Raw genomic sequence first — 19,974 nt, 5'->3', positions numbered from 1 at the left:
TACAATTGTTTGAAGTAGAACAAAATGTATCTTAGCTGAAGAGCAATTCAAAGTTTCTGTGACAGTATGAAACTTCCACCGTGTCCTAACAAATTCCATTCAAATTATTAATTTCTGTCATCTTAGTCCTACGATCATTCTCCCCCCCCCCAAAAATAATTTATTTGGGGGAGGAAAGAGTTCAAAGGCATATTCCAGCCAGGCAAAATACCAGAGGAGGGGGCAAAGCAGGGTCTGTAAGGAGTTTGGGGGGAGGGGGCTGTATTTAGCCCCCTGGGCCTGAGGTTCTCCCCACATTTTGGCACCACCTTTCCTGCGCCTTCAGCTTCTTCTTCTTTTTTTTTTTTTTAAAAAAAAGATATTTATTAGAATTTTACAAAATAAAAAAAGAAAAAAGAAAAACACAACATAAAAATAGGTAAAAAACAATTCCATCTTTCCATCACTTTCATTTGCTTATCTCCCGGACCTCATCACACCTCCCTTTTTGTATTCCAGTTCAATTTGTTAGTTCAGCAAATCCTTCCCCTCTTTGTTTATCCTAATCTTTAATCTTAAAATAATGTAACATTAAAGGTACCCTGCCCGTACGGGCCAGTCTTGCCAGACTCTAGGGTTGTGCGCCCATCTCACTCAAGAGGCCGGGGCCAGCGCTGTCCAAAGACACTTCCGGGTCACGTGGCCAGCGTGACAAGCTGCATCTGGCGAGCCAGCGCAGCACACGGAACGCCGTTTACCTTCCCGCTAGTAAGCGGTCCCTATTTATCTACTTGCACCCGGGGGTGCTTTCGAACTGCTAGGTTGGCAGGCGCTGGGACCGAACAACGGGAGCGCACCCCGCCGCGGGGATTCGAACCGCCGACCTTTCGATCGGCAAGCCCTAGGCGCTGAGGCTTTTACCCACAGCGCCACCCGCGTCCCTTTCAATGTAACATTAAGTTTTGTCTATTAATAGTCCATTTTTTTTTCATACTCCTTATAGCGTTATAGCTAAAAACCACATAACTTTTCATCCAACATCATTTTAACATTCATTAATTTTACAATATTTCTGTAAGTAGTCTTTGAATTTCTTCCAATCTTCTTCCACCGACTCTTCTCCCTGGTCTCGGATTCTGCCGGTCATTTCTGCCAGTTGCATGTAATCCATCACCTTCATCTGCCATTCTTCCAGGGTGGGTAGATCTTGTGTCTTCCAATACTTTGCGATAAGTATTCTTGCTGCTGTCGTGGCATACATAAAGAAATTTCTATCCTTCTTTGGCAGCGCCTTCAGCTCCTTTTTGGGGGATGAGAATTCAACCTTGCATTTCACAGAGTCCAGTGTTTCCAAAGGTATCTTTTAATTCTCCTGCTTGGTGAACCACATTCTAGGCCAGAAAGAATCAAGGTGGGGGGCAGCAGGTGGCAGGCACCCCACAAATGGCACTGACAGAAGACAGGGCTGCCCCGATCCCAAGCAGCCTCTCTAAAGTGAACAGTTCAGGAGCAACGTTTGCGGATGAGGATCGTGGCCGCAAGCGAGAGACACCCACCCGCTCCCCTGGTGCAAAGAGTCCATAAAAAGCTCGGCAGCCACTCAAGGGCCACCTTGCCCCGTCCTACGGTCATTCTGTAACATCCTTGTATCTAAGAGCAGGGACAGTATTCCAGAAACAAAAATTTAGCGTCATCACACCTACAAAAGTGATGTCTGATACTTCCTAAACTAGGGGTGGAAAAGATGGAAGATATAAGAGAAGAAACCAAGATTCCTTAAGACTACACATACTTGATATTATTTGCGAGGAGAAAAACTCAAGGCTGCATCGAATGTTCTCCGTCCACTAGTGCAAGAATTTAAAAGTTGAGCAACAGAGGAATCCAATGCAGCGCCTTCAATTGTGGAAGCTGTTTGTGAAAGGAGCCAACCCTTGTTGACCAATAGCTGATTTTTGTGTGCAATCTGTTTCTTAACCATCTTTGGAAAATGTACTTTGTTTTTCTTTGCGCAACAGTTTTCTGGCAGTGCAACATATAGACTGCTAGGTGACTTTAACTTAACGCTGCATTGCATACAACACTCAGCCAACATGAAAACCAGATCTACATCCTCAACAAACCTTGAAATTACGAGCACCAAGACTGACATCACAAGTTACTCGCTGGACGGTAGCAAACTTTCTTCTAAACTTGGGGTAGCCAATATGATGCCTATCGAATGCTAAGCTCTCTTCAGCCCAGCCACCATGGCTGATGGTGAGGGATGATGGGAGTTGTAAATCAACAACATCTAGAGAGCACTGCATTGGCTACCCACATCCTAAACTAAGGGATGGGAGGGAGAGAGAAGCCTGGACTGTTCTTAAAGGGACAATGCACTGTTAATTCACTGTGCCTGGATCATATATGTGAAGGACACAGTGATACATGCAGAAGATCATGCCAGAGACTCAATGCTGGTTGTGACTGTCTAGTAAAGTTTTAATGCCTCAGAGTGGCTGGGGAAACACAGCCAGATGGGTGGGGAATGAATGAATGAATGAATGAATGAATGAATGAATGAATGAATAAATGATATTTCACATCACCTGGATAGTGTCCATGATACAGGCATACTGCCTGCATAAGTGGAGAATCTATGAAAACACATGGAGTTGGGGGCTGCAGGTTTTAGGCAAGCCTACAGTAAGTAGAGAATGCTTGCTGTTTGGATCACCTATGAATGCATTTATGCTCCCTCTGCAACAGGGATGTGTTAGAGATGCTTTCCCAGTCACCCTTTGGCAGCTTCAACACGGCCACTGGTAACTCACTATTTCCATAGGGTGGTGGTTCTATGCAGCCACACAGCTCTCCTCCATTCTCCACTTCACAAGTTCTGTTGGGACAATCTGCCCCCACACAGGGATCTTCAACCACTCCTGCTAAAAAGGAAAAAGGAGGGGGAAACAAAGAAGGACAACCAATTTATTTTAAGACCAGTTGCATGAGCTGCTGTTTATCACTTACACACAAAGTGCTAACACAAGAGAAGACCTAGGCATTTTTTCCTATGTTAACCAGCCTTTGTTGGGGAGATGTGAATTAATCTAAGGTGTAATCAATCATTTGTCATAATCAAGGGAATTATGTAGGTCTTTATATTCACCATTGCAAAGAATACTATCCAGAGGGGATCTCTAAGCTTGGATGGCAAGGAACACAGTGAATCAACTGGCTGTAATGCAGGGCTTCATCCAACTAACTTCTACTCAGAGCAGTCCCATTAAAATCAATGAAACTATGTAGGCCATGCTATTAACTTCAGTGGTTCCACTCCAAGTATTTGGCTACAATTCATATATTTCAGAGTCTAAGAACTAATGAGTTTGGGATTTTTTAATTTTATTTTTTTTACAATGCCTCTTGTTTCCCTGAAATAAAAAGTGAGCCCCCAAGGCTGTTACATGCTGAAAGTGTTGCCTAGATAGCCCTTTATTGTGCTCCCGATAAATCTGCAATAACGTAGCTGGTCAACAGCAGGATCTAACATGCCAAATGTGCCCTTGAATGGCTATTTTATTGACTTAGGGAAGCCCACTGTGACAAAGTTTGAGAATTTCTCAGTAGGAAGATGGAACTAATCCTAGCTCGCTTACAGCAATTTTCCTTCTCAATCCATTCTGTGCTGAGAATTCCAAAGGAGCGGCAGGCCTCCCCATAGGCTGCCAGAGAGCCACAGAGCTGGTACTTCTTCTGGTTGTAGCAGCCGTCGAGAAAGCAGGATTCATAGAAGGGCATTGGGTCCAGCAGCCCGTAACAAGGCTGAAAGAAGCCTTTCATGTCAGTAAGCTTGAGGCAGTAGCTGTCGCTCTGCAGGACCTGGATCTGCACGTTGTCACAGGTGGCAGCGTACTGAGCGTATTGAAGCTCATTGCAGCTGGAATCACAAAAACCACAAAAGACTGCAGAATACTGAAGATGTGGAAAGGTGTACAAGAAGCATGGGGAAGAGCACAGTGGTGGAAGCTGTATCAGGAAACCATGTCTGTGTGCAGTGAGGCACTAGTATGGAACATATTTCTAGGCAGTGAGTAGTCTTCATGCAAGAGAGTGGCTCCACTCACCCAGGCTGGCCATTGGCTTTTCTCAACAGGAGGGACTATAAAAAGGCTTCCTACGTGGGCTTGGACTTCGCTTGAGCAGTAATAGTTTCTGCTGGCTGAGGCTTGTTCCCTGACTTGGCCTCCTCACCTCTGACTCCTGGCATGATTCCTAGCTCCCACTTGCTTATGACTCAGCTCTGGCACATGAATGCGTGTTGCATGCAGAAGCTGCATCTCCTGGCCCCTGAAAGAGACCCTGTCTTATCCTTCATTAAATAGACTTTGTCCAGGCCTTTTAAGATTTTTACTGCAACCAGAAATATCTAAAAGTCTACTTGTTTTTATATAATATATAAAGAGACAAGTGCAAATTGGGATTCTGCAGTCTCCAAACTCTTGTCCCGGCTTTTGCAGCAGGCTCAGGAAATGAGTATTTGTCCTTTCCTTCACCTAGAGCGAGAGTGGGGAACCTAAGGGCCCCAGGGGACTGAATGCAGCCCGCCAGGAATCTTTTATTGTAGTAATAGTAGTAGTAGTAGTACTGTTTTTGGGGGACAGGAGGCGGGCGAGTGTGGAGGATTCCCTGGTCCTGAATGGGGTAACTATGCTCCTGAAGGACCAGGTGCGCAGCCTGGGAGTCATTTTGGACTCACAGCTGTCCATGGAGGCGCAGGTCAAATCTCTGTCCAGGGCAGCTGTTTACCAGTTCCATCTGGTACGCAGCCTGAGACCCTATCTGCCCACAGACTGTCTCGCCAGAGTGGTGCATACTCTGGTTATCTCCCGCTTGGACTACTGCAATGTGCTCTACATGGGGCTACCTTTGAAGGTGACCCGGAAACTGCAATTCATCCAGAATGCGGCTGCTAGACTGGTGACTGGGAGCGGCCACCGAGACCATATAACACCGGTCTTAAAAGACCTACATTGGCTCCCAGTATGTTTCCGAGCACAATTCAAAGTGTTGGTGCTGACCTTTAAAGCCCTAAACGGCCTCGGTCCAGTATATCTGAAGGAGCGTCTCCACCCCCATCGTTCTACCCGGACACTGAGGTCCAGCACCAAGGGCTTTCTGGCGGTTCCCTCACTGCGAGAAGCCAAGTTACAGGGAACCAGGCAGAGGGCCTTCTTGGTAGTGGCACCCGCTCTGTGGAATGCCCTCCCACCAGATGTCAAAGAGAACAACAACTACCAGACTTTTAGAAGACATCTGAAGGCAGCCCTGTTTCGGGAAGCTTTTAATGTTTGATGTATTACAGTATTTTAAAATGTTTTTGGAAGCCTCCCAGAGTGGCCGGGGAAGCCCAGCCAGATGGGTGGGGTATAAATAATAAATTATTATTGTTGTTGTTGTTGTTGTTACCCTGTCTTTTCCCCTGATGGGACTCAAGACAGCTTACAAATAAAAACAAGAATTAATTGCTAAAAACATAGAAAAAACTATCATTAAAAACAATTAAACACTGATAGTATCTAAACTATATACATATCTAAAATCTGTTTAGAACACTGCAATAATTACAATAAGCACCAGCTCTTCATTTAAAAGCAGTCGATTCCCCAAGGCCTGTCGGAACAGTAATGTATTTGCCTGCTGGCAGAAGGACAGCAAGAAGGAGCCAGTCTAGCTTCTCTAGGGAGGGTGCTCCAAAATCTGGGAGCAGCTACTGAGAAGGTGATCCCCTGCATCCCCACCAAGCACACCTGTGAGGGTGCTGATACCAAGAGAAGGGAATCCCCTGAAGATCTCAAAACCTGAGCAGGGTTGTATGAGGGAATACAGTCTTTCAGACAGCTCGAACCTAAGCCATGTAGGGATTTATAGGTGATAACTAGCGGTTTGAGTTGTGCCTGGAAACAGACCACCAGTAGCCTGTGCAGTTCCTCTAGCAAGGGAGTCTATGCTCCCTATGATCAGGTCAGGTCAACAATCTGGCTCTTTGAGGCAGTTGAAGTTTTTGAGCACGTAGTGTGTGTTACAGCAATCCACATGGGATGTGCCACTGTGGCCAAATCAGACATCTCAAGGAATGGGTGCAGCTGGTGCACTAGCTTTCACTGTGCAAATGCACTCCTGGCCATTCATGTTCAGGGCTGAGTCTAGGACCATGCCTAAACTGTGAACCTGTGTCTTCAGGGGAAGTGTTACCCCATCCAGTACAGGCTGAATCCCTATTCCCTGTTCTGCCTTCCGACTGACCAAGAGCACCTCTATCTTGCCTGGATTAAACTTCAATTTGTTCACCCTCATCCAGTCCATTACTGATGACAGACGCTGGTTTAGAACCGAGACAGCTTCCTTGGCTCTAGGTGGAAAGGAGAAATAGAACTGAGGTGGAAACTACACACATAGAAAAAACGTTGTGAAAATGCTTTTTAAAAAAAGTTTTTTTAAAAAAAAATAATACATTGACTTTGCCATAGCTCACTGTCGCCACCTAGTGTCACATTTGTATATTGCACTTTATAACACACTTAAAACGTTTTCTTTGTAGCTGTATAGCTGAGTCCTGAGTGTCATCAGCATACTGGTGGCACCGAACCCCAACAACCTCTCCTAGTGGTTTTTGTTAAATAGCATGGGGGACAGATCAGAACCCTGAGGACCCCCTCAGGCCAACAGGAGTCCCCCAGCACCACCTTCTGGGTTCACCTCTCCAGGAAGGAACAGAGCCACTGTAAAACACTGCCTCCGAATCCCATCCCATCTCTAAACCACACCTCTTCTCCTCAGGCCATGTCTTTTATTGGTGCTGCTCCACATCCTTCTCAATTGCTTTTGTCTTGCCCTGCCCTCAATTGCTTTTGCCTGGCTGGAATGTACAGCCCTTTCCCCAGCCCCCCTGCATCACTCCATGTACCTCTTCTGCATGCCATTCGTCTTCCAGCTCTGGGCCAGGAACACACTGCTCACCACCGGCTTCCCTCGTAAGGTGACATAATCATCTGTGCGATCCCCGTTGAAATTCCCGCAAAGGCCACATACTTTATTCTGCAGACGCTCACTGATGGCGATTTTGATGACGTTGAAGCCATTGTAATGGATCTGGATATCTGGGCTGGTATCAATGACCAGGAAGCCCTCTATGCTGTAGATTTTGGTTGACAAACCAGTCACAAAGGGGACGTTCACCTGTGTCCCATTCACCTGATCAAGAAATCAAGCAATATTTCATGCTACATTGATGCATCTTTCTCTCTTTTCTGGCTAACTTATAAAAATGGACAAGATCATATGAAAAATTGTAAGACTCATTTTGGAAGGTTTAAACTCCTATGTTCCAATTGCGTGTGAGAACTTGATGCCAGTCATCTTACACAATGAAGACATCAAATTAAGCTGATTGGTTTAGCTGAATTTTGGAATGAATAAATCTGAATTTCAGAATTCAATGTTCCAAATTCCCAACCAGAAACTTTCACGAAAAAAGATTGGGATTTTCTGTTAGCAAGGAAAGTCAACTCTTCAGATAGTGCTAGAGGGGCTTTCAATTTCAGAGGCTACAGGTTCAGGTCCTGGTCCTAGTTAACAGTCAATACAAGCACCTAATATTAGCCTAAGTAGGTCATAACACCAGGATCAGATTTTCTGTACCTAAAGGGTGAGACCATGGACTTCAAGAAAGTGACAGATTGGAGCAAGGATTCAGTCTCAGCTCAAACCATCCCACTTTCCCTGGAGCCTGTTGTCTTCACTCTCATATCCCAAACAGTCCACTCCAGAAATTGCAGTTGAGCCTCCATCTTCACAACACTGCCAGAGCCTACTGAATCAAGCACGGCCCCTTTAAATACAGGGTCTTTCATTGGTGGGGGTTAAGGTAGCCACCTGGAATGAAGTGCAGCTTATTTAGAACCTTGCTGAACTCCAAATTGCTACTGAAGCACCATCTGATCCTTGCTGGTGTGTAACTTCTCTACACATCCAGGAATCTACTTGGATGTGTCAAGAGCCCCATTTGTACATAAACTCTTGACTGAACACCCCCTGCCCCCATGGGTTTGCTTACTACCTGGAATATGATGCTGTGTATCATTACTGGAGTCTTGGGATTTAGACAGTTCCTAGGGGACCACCAGCTACCTATGGATTAAATTGCTTGCCCCTGATGGCTCTTGTTCTGCTTCCACTGTTAGATGCAGAATGCATCTGAATACCAGTTGCTGGAAACCACCAGAAGGGGAGAGCACTCTTGTGCTCAGGTCCAGCTTGTGGGCATCTAGTTGGCCACTATGAGAACAGGATGCTGGGTCTATGGGCCACTGGTTTCACCCAGCAGGCTCTTACGGTCTAGCATTCTAAATGAGTCAGTATTGTACCTTGACAGTATTACGATCGCTGATAAGAATCTGTTCTTCATTGATATAGAAGTAAACAGGTGAGATGACTGTCAGGTTTGGGGACGACCACTTATCAAAATTGATGATGAGCTGGAAGGAGACATCAGGGAGTTTCTGGCAGATTGTGGAGAGGACAAAGGCACAGTTGGCAGGGAAGCGGAGGAAGGCACCATCAAACGTGCGGAACACCCCTCCACCTGCCGCAATGCAGTAGGAACTCTTCTTGCTGAAGCAGCCACGAACTCCATTCCGGAGGGCGCACTCCTCGTCCGACTTGCACTGCCGCGGGTCGCACTGGATGAGGTTGCGGCGGAAACAGCGGCAGCGGCGGGTGCAGTCGCTGCTCCAGAAGAGCTGCTTGGGCTGCAGGAAATGAGCAAGAAAGAGAAGGAAGCAATAACGTGAACGAAACATGAAACATGAAAAGCAATAACATGAAGGCCCACAGTGAAGGCCCCAAAAAGGGTATATATGTGGTCACAATGAATGCCCAAATCAAAAACAAGAATCCAAAGTACATGCACTTTTTTCAACACCTGAGGTTCTGGGTCCTGTTCTGTGCCTGCTGGCTAACAAGTGGGGTGGGTGGTGTCAGAGGCTTAGTGCTGTCCAGCTGGCCATAGATAAGACTCCGGGCTCCCAGCCAGTTCCAAACAATTGATCTATTTGACAAAGTTCAAACGTACATCTCCAGCATTTCCATTAACCTCCTTCCCCTTGTGCGCAGTTGCTCCCTCTAATGTTACTTCCTCCTTTTCCGCACCCAACATGCAAGTCTGCGAAAACTCCTCCCCTTACTTCCTCTGTGTACAGCATGACTTGTCCCAGGCTCCTCCTCCTCCCCCTCTACGTCAGACTGACTGTCAGACGACAAGCTGCTGATAATCTCTTTAGGCTCTCTATAACTGCTGGTTTCTGTCCTTTCATCTTTTCCCTTTTGCCTCTCCCTGACAGGTGGGTCTGAGGAGTGATACCATTTTGGTCATGTTACCAACCCTACAGAACACTGTACCCAGGAAAGCATGCTGGCTCCCATCATTTAAAGCACATTTCCACTCCCTCAAGGAGTTCTGGGGATTAGAGTTTGTTAAGGGTACTGGGAATTGTAGCTCTGTGGGGGGGGGGGATAAGCTACAGTTCCCAGGATTCTTTGAGGAAGAGAGTGCGCTTTAAATGAATAGTGTGTACACAGCCCTTGTCTGTCAGCCTCCTAGATACGATCTGGCTCTTCTGGGAGGCTTTTAGTGGTGGCTGACTGCCATTTCTGAATGTCCTTCTTGTTGCTGTTGATGAGATTGTGTCTTCATATTGATTTCATTTCTTTGCTTACTGCTTTGATGGGGTTGTGCAGGTTTGCTTCAGTGCTTTATTGTTTGCTGTTGCGCCAATTTTGTTTAGTGTTGTGATGGTCCAGATTGTTTTAATTATACCCACATTGTTAGTTGCTTGGATTTCTTTTGAAGAGAAAGTGAGAGATACATTTTAAAAAGAATCAAATGAAATTGTTTTTTTTCCACATTCGGACAATTGTGTGTCTTAAGACCCCTACCAGGTTTCAGCTGTTTGATGTGATATACCTGGATTGAGAAAAAGAAATGATGCTCCCTGGTCAGAAAAAGCAATGTGAGAAATGGATCCCATTCATACTGAGCAATGCTGGCTACAAAACAAGAATTACGGTATTTTTGTTGTTGTTACTACTACTAGGTCCAGGGTACTTTAAGAACTCACAGAGCCCTATATCCCACCCCGAACACTGAGGGAATCTGGAGAAGTGCTGTTGTCTGCTGTATTATAGAGGCCCAAGAAGAAGAAGAAGAAGAAGAGTTTGGATTTGATATCCCGCTTTACCACTACCCTAAGCAGTCTCAAAGCAGCTAGCAATCTCCTTTCCCTTCCTCTCCCACAACAAACACTCTGTGAGGTGAGTGGGGCTGAGAGACTTCAGAGAAGCATGACTAGCCCAAGGTCACCCAGCAGCTGCATGTGGAGGAGCAGGGAAGCGAACCCGGTTCACCAGATTACGAGTCCACCGCTCTTAACCACTACACCACACTGGCCTCCACTAGGAGCTGAGCATTTAGTGTTGCTATTTCCATCCTGCGAAACACTCTTCCAAATCTGTATTTGGCAGGTATCCTTACTATGGGCTTTCAAGAATCTCCTGAATACCCTTTTATGCCAGTACACTTGAGCAGTTGCCTAAAAATGTCCCTTGAGTAGCCACTCATTTGTATACTACCTTGGTGTTCCGGGAGAGGGCAATATATAAATACTTCTCTTTAGAAACAAAGACCATCATCATCTCTTCAAGCAGATCGTGGCCTGACCCTAAAACTTACTTTGGTTTGGTTTGGTTTCTAGACATTTTCAACAGAACAGGGCTCTGCAGTCTCTTGTGCTGATTGATATAGAGTGTTTCTTGCAACCAGGAGAGGGCAGTCATGTAGTACCTATTTAAACAGACAACCTGCATGTTGTCAACTGATCTGCGGGTGGCTGAAAACCCACTGGCAGGGACTTTAGGCATTTATCACACTGAAACCTGTGGATTTTGTCTGTGTGCTTCTCCCCAGAGTACATGCAGGCATCCCAAAGGGTCGTTTCCTGGAGAATGGCTGCCTATCTGTGATGTGATGCCTGTGTGTGCTCCTAAACATGGCCAGAAAATCCTTAAAGTGTGCACTAGTAGGCTTGGCAAAGAGCAACAGTCATACATACAAAAGAAAAACTTGGGACTTTCATTATATTAAGTGCACATCTGGATTCATCTGTCAGCCTCATTCACAGATGCATGTTCATCAACTGGTGATCATAGCAGTGGGTGATGATTTGCTCAGTTGTAACACCAAACTATGGTTTGGGCTTACATGCATGAGTAGAGCCTTGTGCTTGTGCATTCCTGCTTCCTTCTCCACCTTTGCCATTGTGTCTGAACACAGCAAACTATGGTTTATTCAAAGTACAGTTTGCCCTCAAACCAGGATCCCAATCAAGGAAATAAATAAGGTTTTGTATCCTGGTTTAAGGGCAGGCCATGGTTTGCTGAGAACCCAACAGTAAGTGAAGAAGTTGTGTTATGCAATGGAAGAAAGAAATGGCTGAACATGAGGCTCTGTTCGCACACACAATGCCAAACCATAGTATGGTGTTACATTTGAGTGAAACAAGAGTTGTAGGGTGGAAATAGTTCACAATCAATTGAGAGCTATCAATGGCTGAATAATCAAGTGGCATACATACATGTGTGAGCCTGCCGAACACAATTCCTGAACTATCGTTAACTGTGGGAAAAGGTTGCTGTTTATTCACCATTCATCCCAATTTGTATGTCCAAAGTTTGCAGGTAGGTTAGACAACACTGGTTATCTACTGAGTTTTCATTCCGATTCATTTGCGGGCAGGTTAGATGACATTGTATCAAGAAATTGTTTATGCCCCACTTTCTAGTGCATTTTCTCGACACTTTCCTTATTTCATAAAGTCCAATTTTGGGAGGAAGCAGCCAGGTTTGTTGCACAAGAGAATCAGCTTTAGTTTGACAACTTGAATTTGCCAGCATGTGACTGAATCCCACCTGAAAATACAGTGGTACCTCGGGATAAGTACTTAATTCATTCTGGAGGTCCGTTCTTAACCTGAAACTGTTCTTAACCTGAAGCACCACTTTAGCTAATGGGGCCTCCTGCTGACGCCGGGCTGCCAGAGCACGATTTCTGTCCTCATCCTGAAGCAAAGTTCTTAACCCAAGGTACTATTTCTGGGTTAGTGGAGTCTGTAACCTGAAGTGTATGTAACCCGAGGTACCACTGTAGTGACAGTCTGGAATAAAAGCATTGACAGTTGCCTTTCCACCTAATCAGCCTTTTTCTTAGGAACTGGGCATGGGTAATGGGGGAAGGAATAGTAGAATTGTAGAGTTGGAAGGGACCATGAGAGTGCAGGGAACGTACCATTGAGTAGTGCCAGAAAAAAGCACTGCTTCCAACAGACAAGGGCAAATGAATGAAAGGAGACTCTAGATCACTTCCCTATAAGTCGGCCAAAGCACTGCAAGGTCAGCAAGCTTTCCAGTGCTGCTTGCCTTCCTCCCCTTCTGTTTTTACACACAACCTGACTTGAGGGCTTAATTCTGGCCGCCCAAAAAGGGGTGTGAAAAATTGCAAACCAATACTACTCGCTGACACCTTTATCGCTCGTAAAAGCAAGGAAATTCAAAGTTACAGTTTCCACAGCAACCTCGCTTCACTCCTCATTCCAAACAGAGCTCAACAAATATCCTGTTGACCACCGATGTGTACTTTTGCAGAGGAGCACACATTACATTCCACCCCTCTTGTTATTAGATTTATAGAATAATTGAGCGCATGAGCTTGCTTCTCAGTTGATAAGGGGCTGTGGTAGCCACATTGTAAAAGAAAGTAACTGCTAGAAAGTGGAGAGGCAAAGCTGGCTACACGAGCCATTATTCATGGCAGCCATCCTGCCGTCCGAACCGGCAATACAACAGACCTTGCGAAAGGGTTGCAGTTATGACTTTGAAAGAAAAGGTAAAGGGTGCTTTTGAACATCAAAATAATTCCATAACAAATTATCTATACCCTTCAACATTTCACGGGAGACATATAGGGTTGCTTGAGTAGTTCAGTTTCTAGGAATTTGGATACAAACTGATTGGATCTGCACCTTTTAGGTTACATTCACATAATGATTTATTCCATTCCCCCAGAATTACCCTGCCTCTTAATTTTTGTATTATATATGGGCTTTCAAGTGACATAATAGTCACTTTTGGAAAACTGAAGGAACGTAACGTGTTTAGCACTCACTGCCATGTTATTTGATTCAGAAAATAAGTCAATTTGCAGACCCTTTGCGCTGGAAAATCACAGGAGCAGAGTGAGGAAATCTGGGGTGATATACAGGCATACAGTTCTTCCTTGCTCTTTTCATGGGGGAATCATGGAGGAGCAGAAGGCATGTGCAGAAAGGCTGGGGGAGTAGTGATGTTGTTCAATAACAATCATTGTTTTGCTGCAGCTCGCCCACTGGTGTGAATGAAATTTAGCACAGCTTGCCAGTATATCGGTCAAAAAGCCACAGTTCCATAAAGCAACAGGTACTGCAGTGGGAAAGGAACATTAAAAATGAGCTAGAACTGCTAGCATAATAATCAGGAAAACTAAAATATTATTCCCCACATCTGAATGCATCCTTAGACTAATGTGTGGATCAGAATGTAATTATCCTGATGTTGGAATCTCTTTTCTTGTAACTTGGACCCGAGATGATGGATTCAAGTTAGAAGAAGTGAGATTCTGATGAAACATCTGCAAGAACTTTCTGGTGGTAAGAGCTGTTTGACAGCGGAGCAGACTCCTACAAGAGGTGCTGATCTCTCCTTCTTTGGAGGTTTTTGAGTAGAGGTTGGGTGGCCATCTGTCAGAGATGCTTCAGTTGACATTCCTGCATTGCAGGAGCTTAGACTAGAGATGACCCCCAGGGTTTCTTTATGACTCTACAATTCTATGATTCTATGTGATATATGGAAGTAAGAGCTGGACCATAAAGAAGGCTGAAGAATTGATGCTTTTGAATTATGGTGCTGGAGGAGACTCTTGAGAGTCCCATGGACTGCAAGAAGATCAAACCTCTCCATTCTTAAGGAAATCAGCCCTGAGTGCTCACTAGAAGGAGAGATCGTGAAGCTGAGGCGCCAATACTTTGGCCACCTCATGAGAAGAGAAGACTCCCTGGAAAAGACCCTGATGTTGGGAAAGATGGAGGGCACAAGGAGAAGGGGATGACAGAGTACGAGATGGTTGGACAGTGTTCTCAAAGCTACCAGCATGAGTTTGACCAAACTGTGGGAGGCAGTGGAAGACAGAAGTGCCTGGCGTGCTCTGGTCCATGGGGTCACAAAGAGTCGGACACGACTGAATGATTAAACAACAACAACAACAACAACATGATCTTTCAAGTTTTGTGGTTCTCCAGAATTTCAATTCTTCAAGGCAGGGCTTGAGTCCTCATACAAATCATGTGCTCTTATCACACGACAGACTGCCAATGAACATACATTTCTAAGCATGTGCGCTAGATGCAAGAAGAACCTGCTTCTGACCTAGAGATGTAACTTGAGTTGGAAGCTCAGCTCTGAAGACTGGCAACAACTCTAGCAACTCACACTGCCAAAATCTTTACAAGGCATCAGCACACAGCAAAAATAGAGACAAACAGGGATAGTGATTTATCAGGACTAGTATTAAAAAACGAGGGTTGTCACAAGCTGGAACTATGGGCATCACTGAAATGCTACACATTTATTCATTATCCCCAAAACAAAACAAGAAGGCTCCATTCTGGTCTCTGTGCTCCTGTCTCACCCATTTATTATTTCAGATCAGTGAATTCAAAGCATAAAAATTTCTTTTCTCCTGAATTTATATCTTTCACTGATATAAACTAGGAGTAAATCCTTGGGATTCAGTAGTCACACTGGCATAAGCAACAGGGAAGGATCTCCCTCTCGGTTCATGCAAATGAGGTCATCAAATTAAAGTTTAATTTTGCCGTATTCCCCCGCACCCCACCATGCAAAAGCAAGTCTGGAAGCTCAGCCTCATTACAGGGAATTTGTCATTCCATTGTGTGGATTAAACTGATTAATATTACATAACGCACAGAACTATGCCACTAAATGCACCACCGTTGTTCATTATTTCAGGATCACGCTGTAAGGTAATGGAGAAGGAGACCGAAAGCTGACAGCAATGCAAACTAGCATAGCAGAGAGAGACAGAGAGAGAGATACAGCTGCCTGCAGCACCCGCAAATTATCTACGAGGAAATTTCACCCTTCTGAAGGAGCGCGAGCGAGTTCCCAAGGGCATTGTGTTTACATCCCCCAAAATCAAGCTATTAAGGCAGAGACATTGTCAGACGCAACGACGGCAGATAGAGAGCATTCCATCTCCATCCTCTGGTTTCTTCTCATTTGGAAACCATTTACAATCCAATCCCACAGGCAACTTAGGGTAGAAAAACACCATAATTTGCAGTGTGCGATTTCAAATTCTACAGCTGGTTTTTATTTTTTTTATTTTTTTTGTCATTGTTGCTGCTGCTTGGAAGAATATAGATGAGGAGAGCTCCTTGAAGAAACCCTCGTTTTTATGCAACACTTATGACAGCATGGAAGCATCAGAGCCCGCGTTAAAACAGAGAGGTCCTCCCCCCCCCCATTCCTCCTTAAAGCAACATGAACCATGAAAGCTGTGCTTCAGATTTGCTGGCACATGTTTTAAAAATGAATCTTGATGAATGCAAAGGAGCTTTTGAGCAGGATCTCGCTTCATTCTGATATCCCCTTTGGATATTTTAAGCCTGATCCTCATGGAAAATTCATCCAAGTCACAGAAAGAATATAATACATATATTCATTTTTAATTGTTTTTTTTAAACAACAACCATGCAAGCAAACACTCATAATTTCAATTTAAAAGTAGTTTGAACTTCTAAGATGAGTTTTGCCTTTAAAAGGGAGCTTATCTGAGTCCACCAAAACATAGACGATGCCAGGCAAGGTAAAAAGAAAGCGATAAACTTGCTCCCCATTCAGATAAGTAGCATCCCCACCACCACCACATTGGCAGATCCCTGGGGGTATTTGATAATCCTGACCCTGGGGTTATTTGAAGGAAAGACACTTTGCAGGGTGCTTTTCTCCACCATATTTTCAAAAAGAGCCGATCCCTATTGCTCGCTTTCATCAGATACAGAACTAGGGTAGGGAATAGCACTCTTAAGCCCATCGAAATCAAGACAACATACTTCAAAGAAAATATTTGTAGGATAAGAAAGTTATTGTGAAACACGCCACTATTCCTAAATTTTAACCTGAGAACATAAAGAAGAGCCTGCTGGTTGAGTCCAATGGCCCATCTGGTTCAGCATGCTGTTCTCATAGGGGCCAACCAGATCTGCCTGTGGGAAACATGCAAGGGGTGCCAACTTGAACAAAATATTGTGGAGAGCCCAAATAAACCCTGCCCTGCATAATCGATCACATGACACAATGCACAGGCCCCATTTCAATGGCAAAGTCCATCAGCGTTGGGGGCCCCAGCCCCCTCAAATATTTTATTGGGGGGCTGTAGACTCCTCAGCCTCTAAGAGTTGGCTCCTGTGCTTCCAACTGTGAAGGCAGATCATAACCAACGTGACTAGAAGCCTCCTTATATTCTTATGACTAAGAAGATGCTCACAAAACAATTGAGAAGCCCTGGGAGCCGCCATTTTGGAATTGGTGCCTTACCTCGTAATATTTGCCGTCAGAATAGCAGCCACAGTTGTGAGGTAGGATGCAGCTCTTGCCGTTGAGGACGTAGCCTGCATCACACTGGCATCCTTCGACGCAATAATGGTTGCAGTCACTTTTCAGCCGGATGGCAGCGCAGCGGGGCTGGCACACACTCACACAACTCTCATAGTGACTGTTGGGAGGGCAGCTGACCGCTGGGAAAAAAGAGGAAAAGCTTCTTAACACGGCAACACACCCCTGCCTGATGGTCAAACTTCAATGTTCCCCTCTTGTCTTTGGGAGCGCATGCACACCAGAAGGCCGAGTATGACCAAGGGCCCGAGAAGAAGAAGAAGAGTTTGGATTTGATATCCCGCTTTATCACTACCCGAAGGAGTCTCAAAGCAGCTAACATTCTCCTTTCCCTTCCTCCCCCACAACAAACACTCTGTGAGGTGAGTGAGGCTGAGAGACTTCAAAGAAGTGTGACTAGCCCAAGGTCACCCAGCAGCTGCATGTGAAGGAGTGGAGACGCGAACCCGGTTCCCCAGATTACGAATCTACCGCTCTTAACCACTACAACACACTGGCTCTTTGTAATTCCCAGAGATGCATTGCCTCTGTCCTTGAAACCAAGTGGGAGAAGCAGCGGGCCCACCCCCCTTGCTCAGCACTCTTGCCCCCAACAAGGAACCTGAAATATGGGGGGGAATTGCCACCATCTTCCTCATGGTCCCTCTAAAATTCAGTGCTGCAGTTGCCACCAAGGAAAAGACTAAGCCAAAAGGAGTGCTTCCTTTTCCCCCTCTCCAACAAATGAAGACAATACTTATTGAGAGACAGGAAAAGGGGAGGAGATCTACGTGGCACGTTGGCTCCAGACACTTTATGGTCAAACGACAAGAATGAGACGCAAGCATAGCCTGATAACAGGCACAGATGAGTTGAGCAAAGGTTCTGTGGGGCCTGGAGGTAAGCCACTATTATTATTATTATTATTATTATTATTATTATTATTATTATTATTATTATTATTAGGTGGACCCCTGTGAGAACAGAGAGTTGGCCTGGGTAGGCTTTTTGTCTGAGCTTCTGTACTGAGGAGAGGCAGTCCTGACATGGAGCAGCCACCTAATACCTAAATGGGAACTGTAATGAAGAAGGCTCTATTCTGAACACAAGAAAATCTGGAGATCTGAAGAGAGACAGTATATTATTCAGAGTTCTGAAACCAGTAGGGGCGAAGGAAAAGCACCCAGTGCGGGGTGTTGGGTGGGGCGAACTGCCCACAGGGGTGGGGCAAACCGCCCGAACAGCGCATGCACGCCACCGCTATGTGCAGTGCATGCATGGCGCTGCTATGTACGATGCATACGCAGCGGCGACGATACCGCCAGCGCTGCTCGAGCACCGTACAGACGGCGGTGGGATCCTATGCTTGCAGCTGCAGTGGCAGCGGAGGGACCCTCCACTCACAGCTGCAGAGGCGGCAGCACGGTCCTCCGCTCGTGGCAGAGGGATCCTCCGGATCTGCCGCACGCGGCTGTGGCAGTACAATGACAGTGGCTCGTGCTGCCGCGCCTGGGGGCGGCGGGGTGAGCCCCCCACGGGGTGCCTTCTTGTCACCCCCCTGAGAGATGGCACCTGTGGCGGACCGCATCCCCACCCCTTCCTCTGCCACTGGAAACCAGTACAACAGAGACACCAAGGCTCACATTGTGCAAACACCTTTCTTCAGCTCCACTGACCAACACAGGAGTCAGCAAATGGCAGTCTTGAGGCCAGATCAAGTCCTTTGAGGGCGCAGTTTGCTTCCTCTGCTATTGTCAACCTGACACAAAAAGGTGGGTAACAGCAGGCCGTGGGGGGGGGGGGGAGGTTAGACACTTGGCTGTCCCCCCACTCCAGGTTGAAAAGCAAAACCAGTTCCTTATAGCCTCTGACCTAAGTGGGGTGGGGTTATTTTTTGGTAGTGCATCAAAACTTTGATCAGAAATGACAGGAGGATTAAAAATGTGTGTGTGTGTGTGTGCACCAGATACAACCAAAGTGGAGGCTGGTCCATTACAGTGCACGGCACACTACCCTACCAGCTTTAGTCTGCCCTCCACCTGCTCCGACCTGCCTGATTTCCTACTTACATCCAGTTCAGGCGTTGATGCTGATGGGCAGCTGCCTCCCGCTTGAGAATTGCTTCCACAGGAGGCATTGATGGCCACCAGCTTGGAAGAGGATTAGACAAATTCACAGAGGAGAAAGCAATACATGGCTACTAGCCATGACGGCTGTGCTCTGCCTCCATATTCAGAGGCAGTAATGCTTTTGAGTGCAAATTGCTGGAAACCACAGGAGGAGCAAGTGCTCTTGTGCCTAAGTCCTGCATGAGGGTTTCCATGTGGCATCTGGGTGGCCTCTATGAGAACAGGATGCTGGACTAGATGGGCCGTTGGCCTAATCCGGCAGGCTTTGCCCATGAAATGAAATGAATAACGATCTAGCCTTGGTGTTCTCCTTGAAGAACTCAGCAAGAAGAAGGATGGGGATGAAACTAGAATAAGTTGGTTGTGCCTGCCAGTGGCTCTGGCGCCACCTACTGTTGACCTCCCTGCTCTTCTAGAGCACCTTTCTGTGCCTCTGAAAAACAACTGTATCCACCCTATGAGAGTCTGAAAAGCCAAGCTACTACAAACATTCAAAAGATGAAAGGGCAGAATGGTGAACATCCACAAGTCCTCTGCTTCTCCTCCTCTCCCCATCTAACAGCTGCATTCAGGTCCTTGAATTTCAGGCGCAGAGCTGATTTAGGCCATCAATTTGTGAATAGAAAATGATCCAAATTTAATTTTTAAATCTTATTAGTGATGAAAATGACTTTTCAATTGATTTGCCAAACGGTCTGCCTGCTGGAGGAGTTTTGCATCTTCATTTATGAGGAGCGTAATTGAACGGTACATTGTAATCCTATTGACCACAGAGACAAGCCTCCTTAGAACAAATACGTACTCTTTCACTCGCATGTATAAACTAATAACATTTGCATTTGACAAATGAAGAACAACTGCCACTGGGACTAGAGATTTAACCTACATCTTTCCAGAACGGGGTTTGGATGTGCAAGAAAAATACCTTTGCTTGTTTAACAATTCTTCCCTTCTAACCAGGGTGGGGGTACCTGACTCCCCTTCCACCTTGGTGAAGGCATGGGACACCTGGTGTAGGGGGTACATTGGCAGGGGACAATCTGGTAGAATGCTGCAGCTGACT

At 45.7% G+C, this 19,974-nt stretch overlaps 1 protein-coding gene across 1 annotated transcript in view; it reads right to left on the bottom strand.

The window, feature by feature from the left end:
• The window catches only part of TECTA (tectorin alpha), a 76,292-nt gene that overhangs the window by 9,067 nt on the left and 47,251 nt on the right, over positions 1–19,974 (bottom strand). The window contains exons 11-15 of the mRNA XM_028707525.2: positions 16,726–16,925; positions 8,388–8,771; positions 6,929–7,215; positions 3,621–3,901; positions 2,796–2,906 (exon numbers count right to left, since the gene is read on the bottom strand). Coding sequence (XP_028563358.2) covers positions 2,796–2,906; positions 3,621–3,901; positions 6,929–7,215; positions 8,388–8,771; positions 16,726–16,925 — 1,263 coding nt within the window. The remainder of the gene's footprint in view (positions 1–2,795; positions 2,907–3,620; positions 3,902–6,928; positions 7,216–8,387; positions 8,772–16,725; positions 16,926–19,974) is intronic.

This window comes from Podarcis muralis, chromosome 15 (genome assembly GCF_964188315.1).
Source record: "Podarcis muralis chromosome 15, rPodMur119.hap1.1, whole genome shotgun sequence".
NCBI classification, from domain to species: Eukaryota; Metazoa; Chordata; class Lepidosauria; order Squamata; family Lacertidae; genus Podarcis; species Podarcis muralis.
This window is presented reverse-complemented; position numbering and strand designations above follow the sequence as displayed.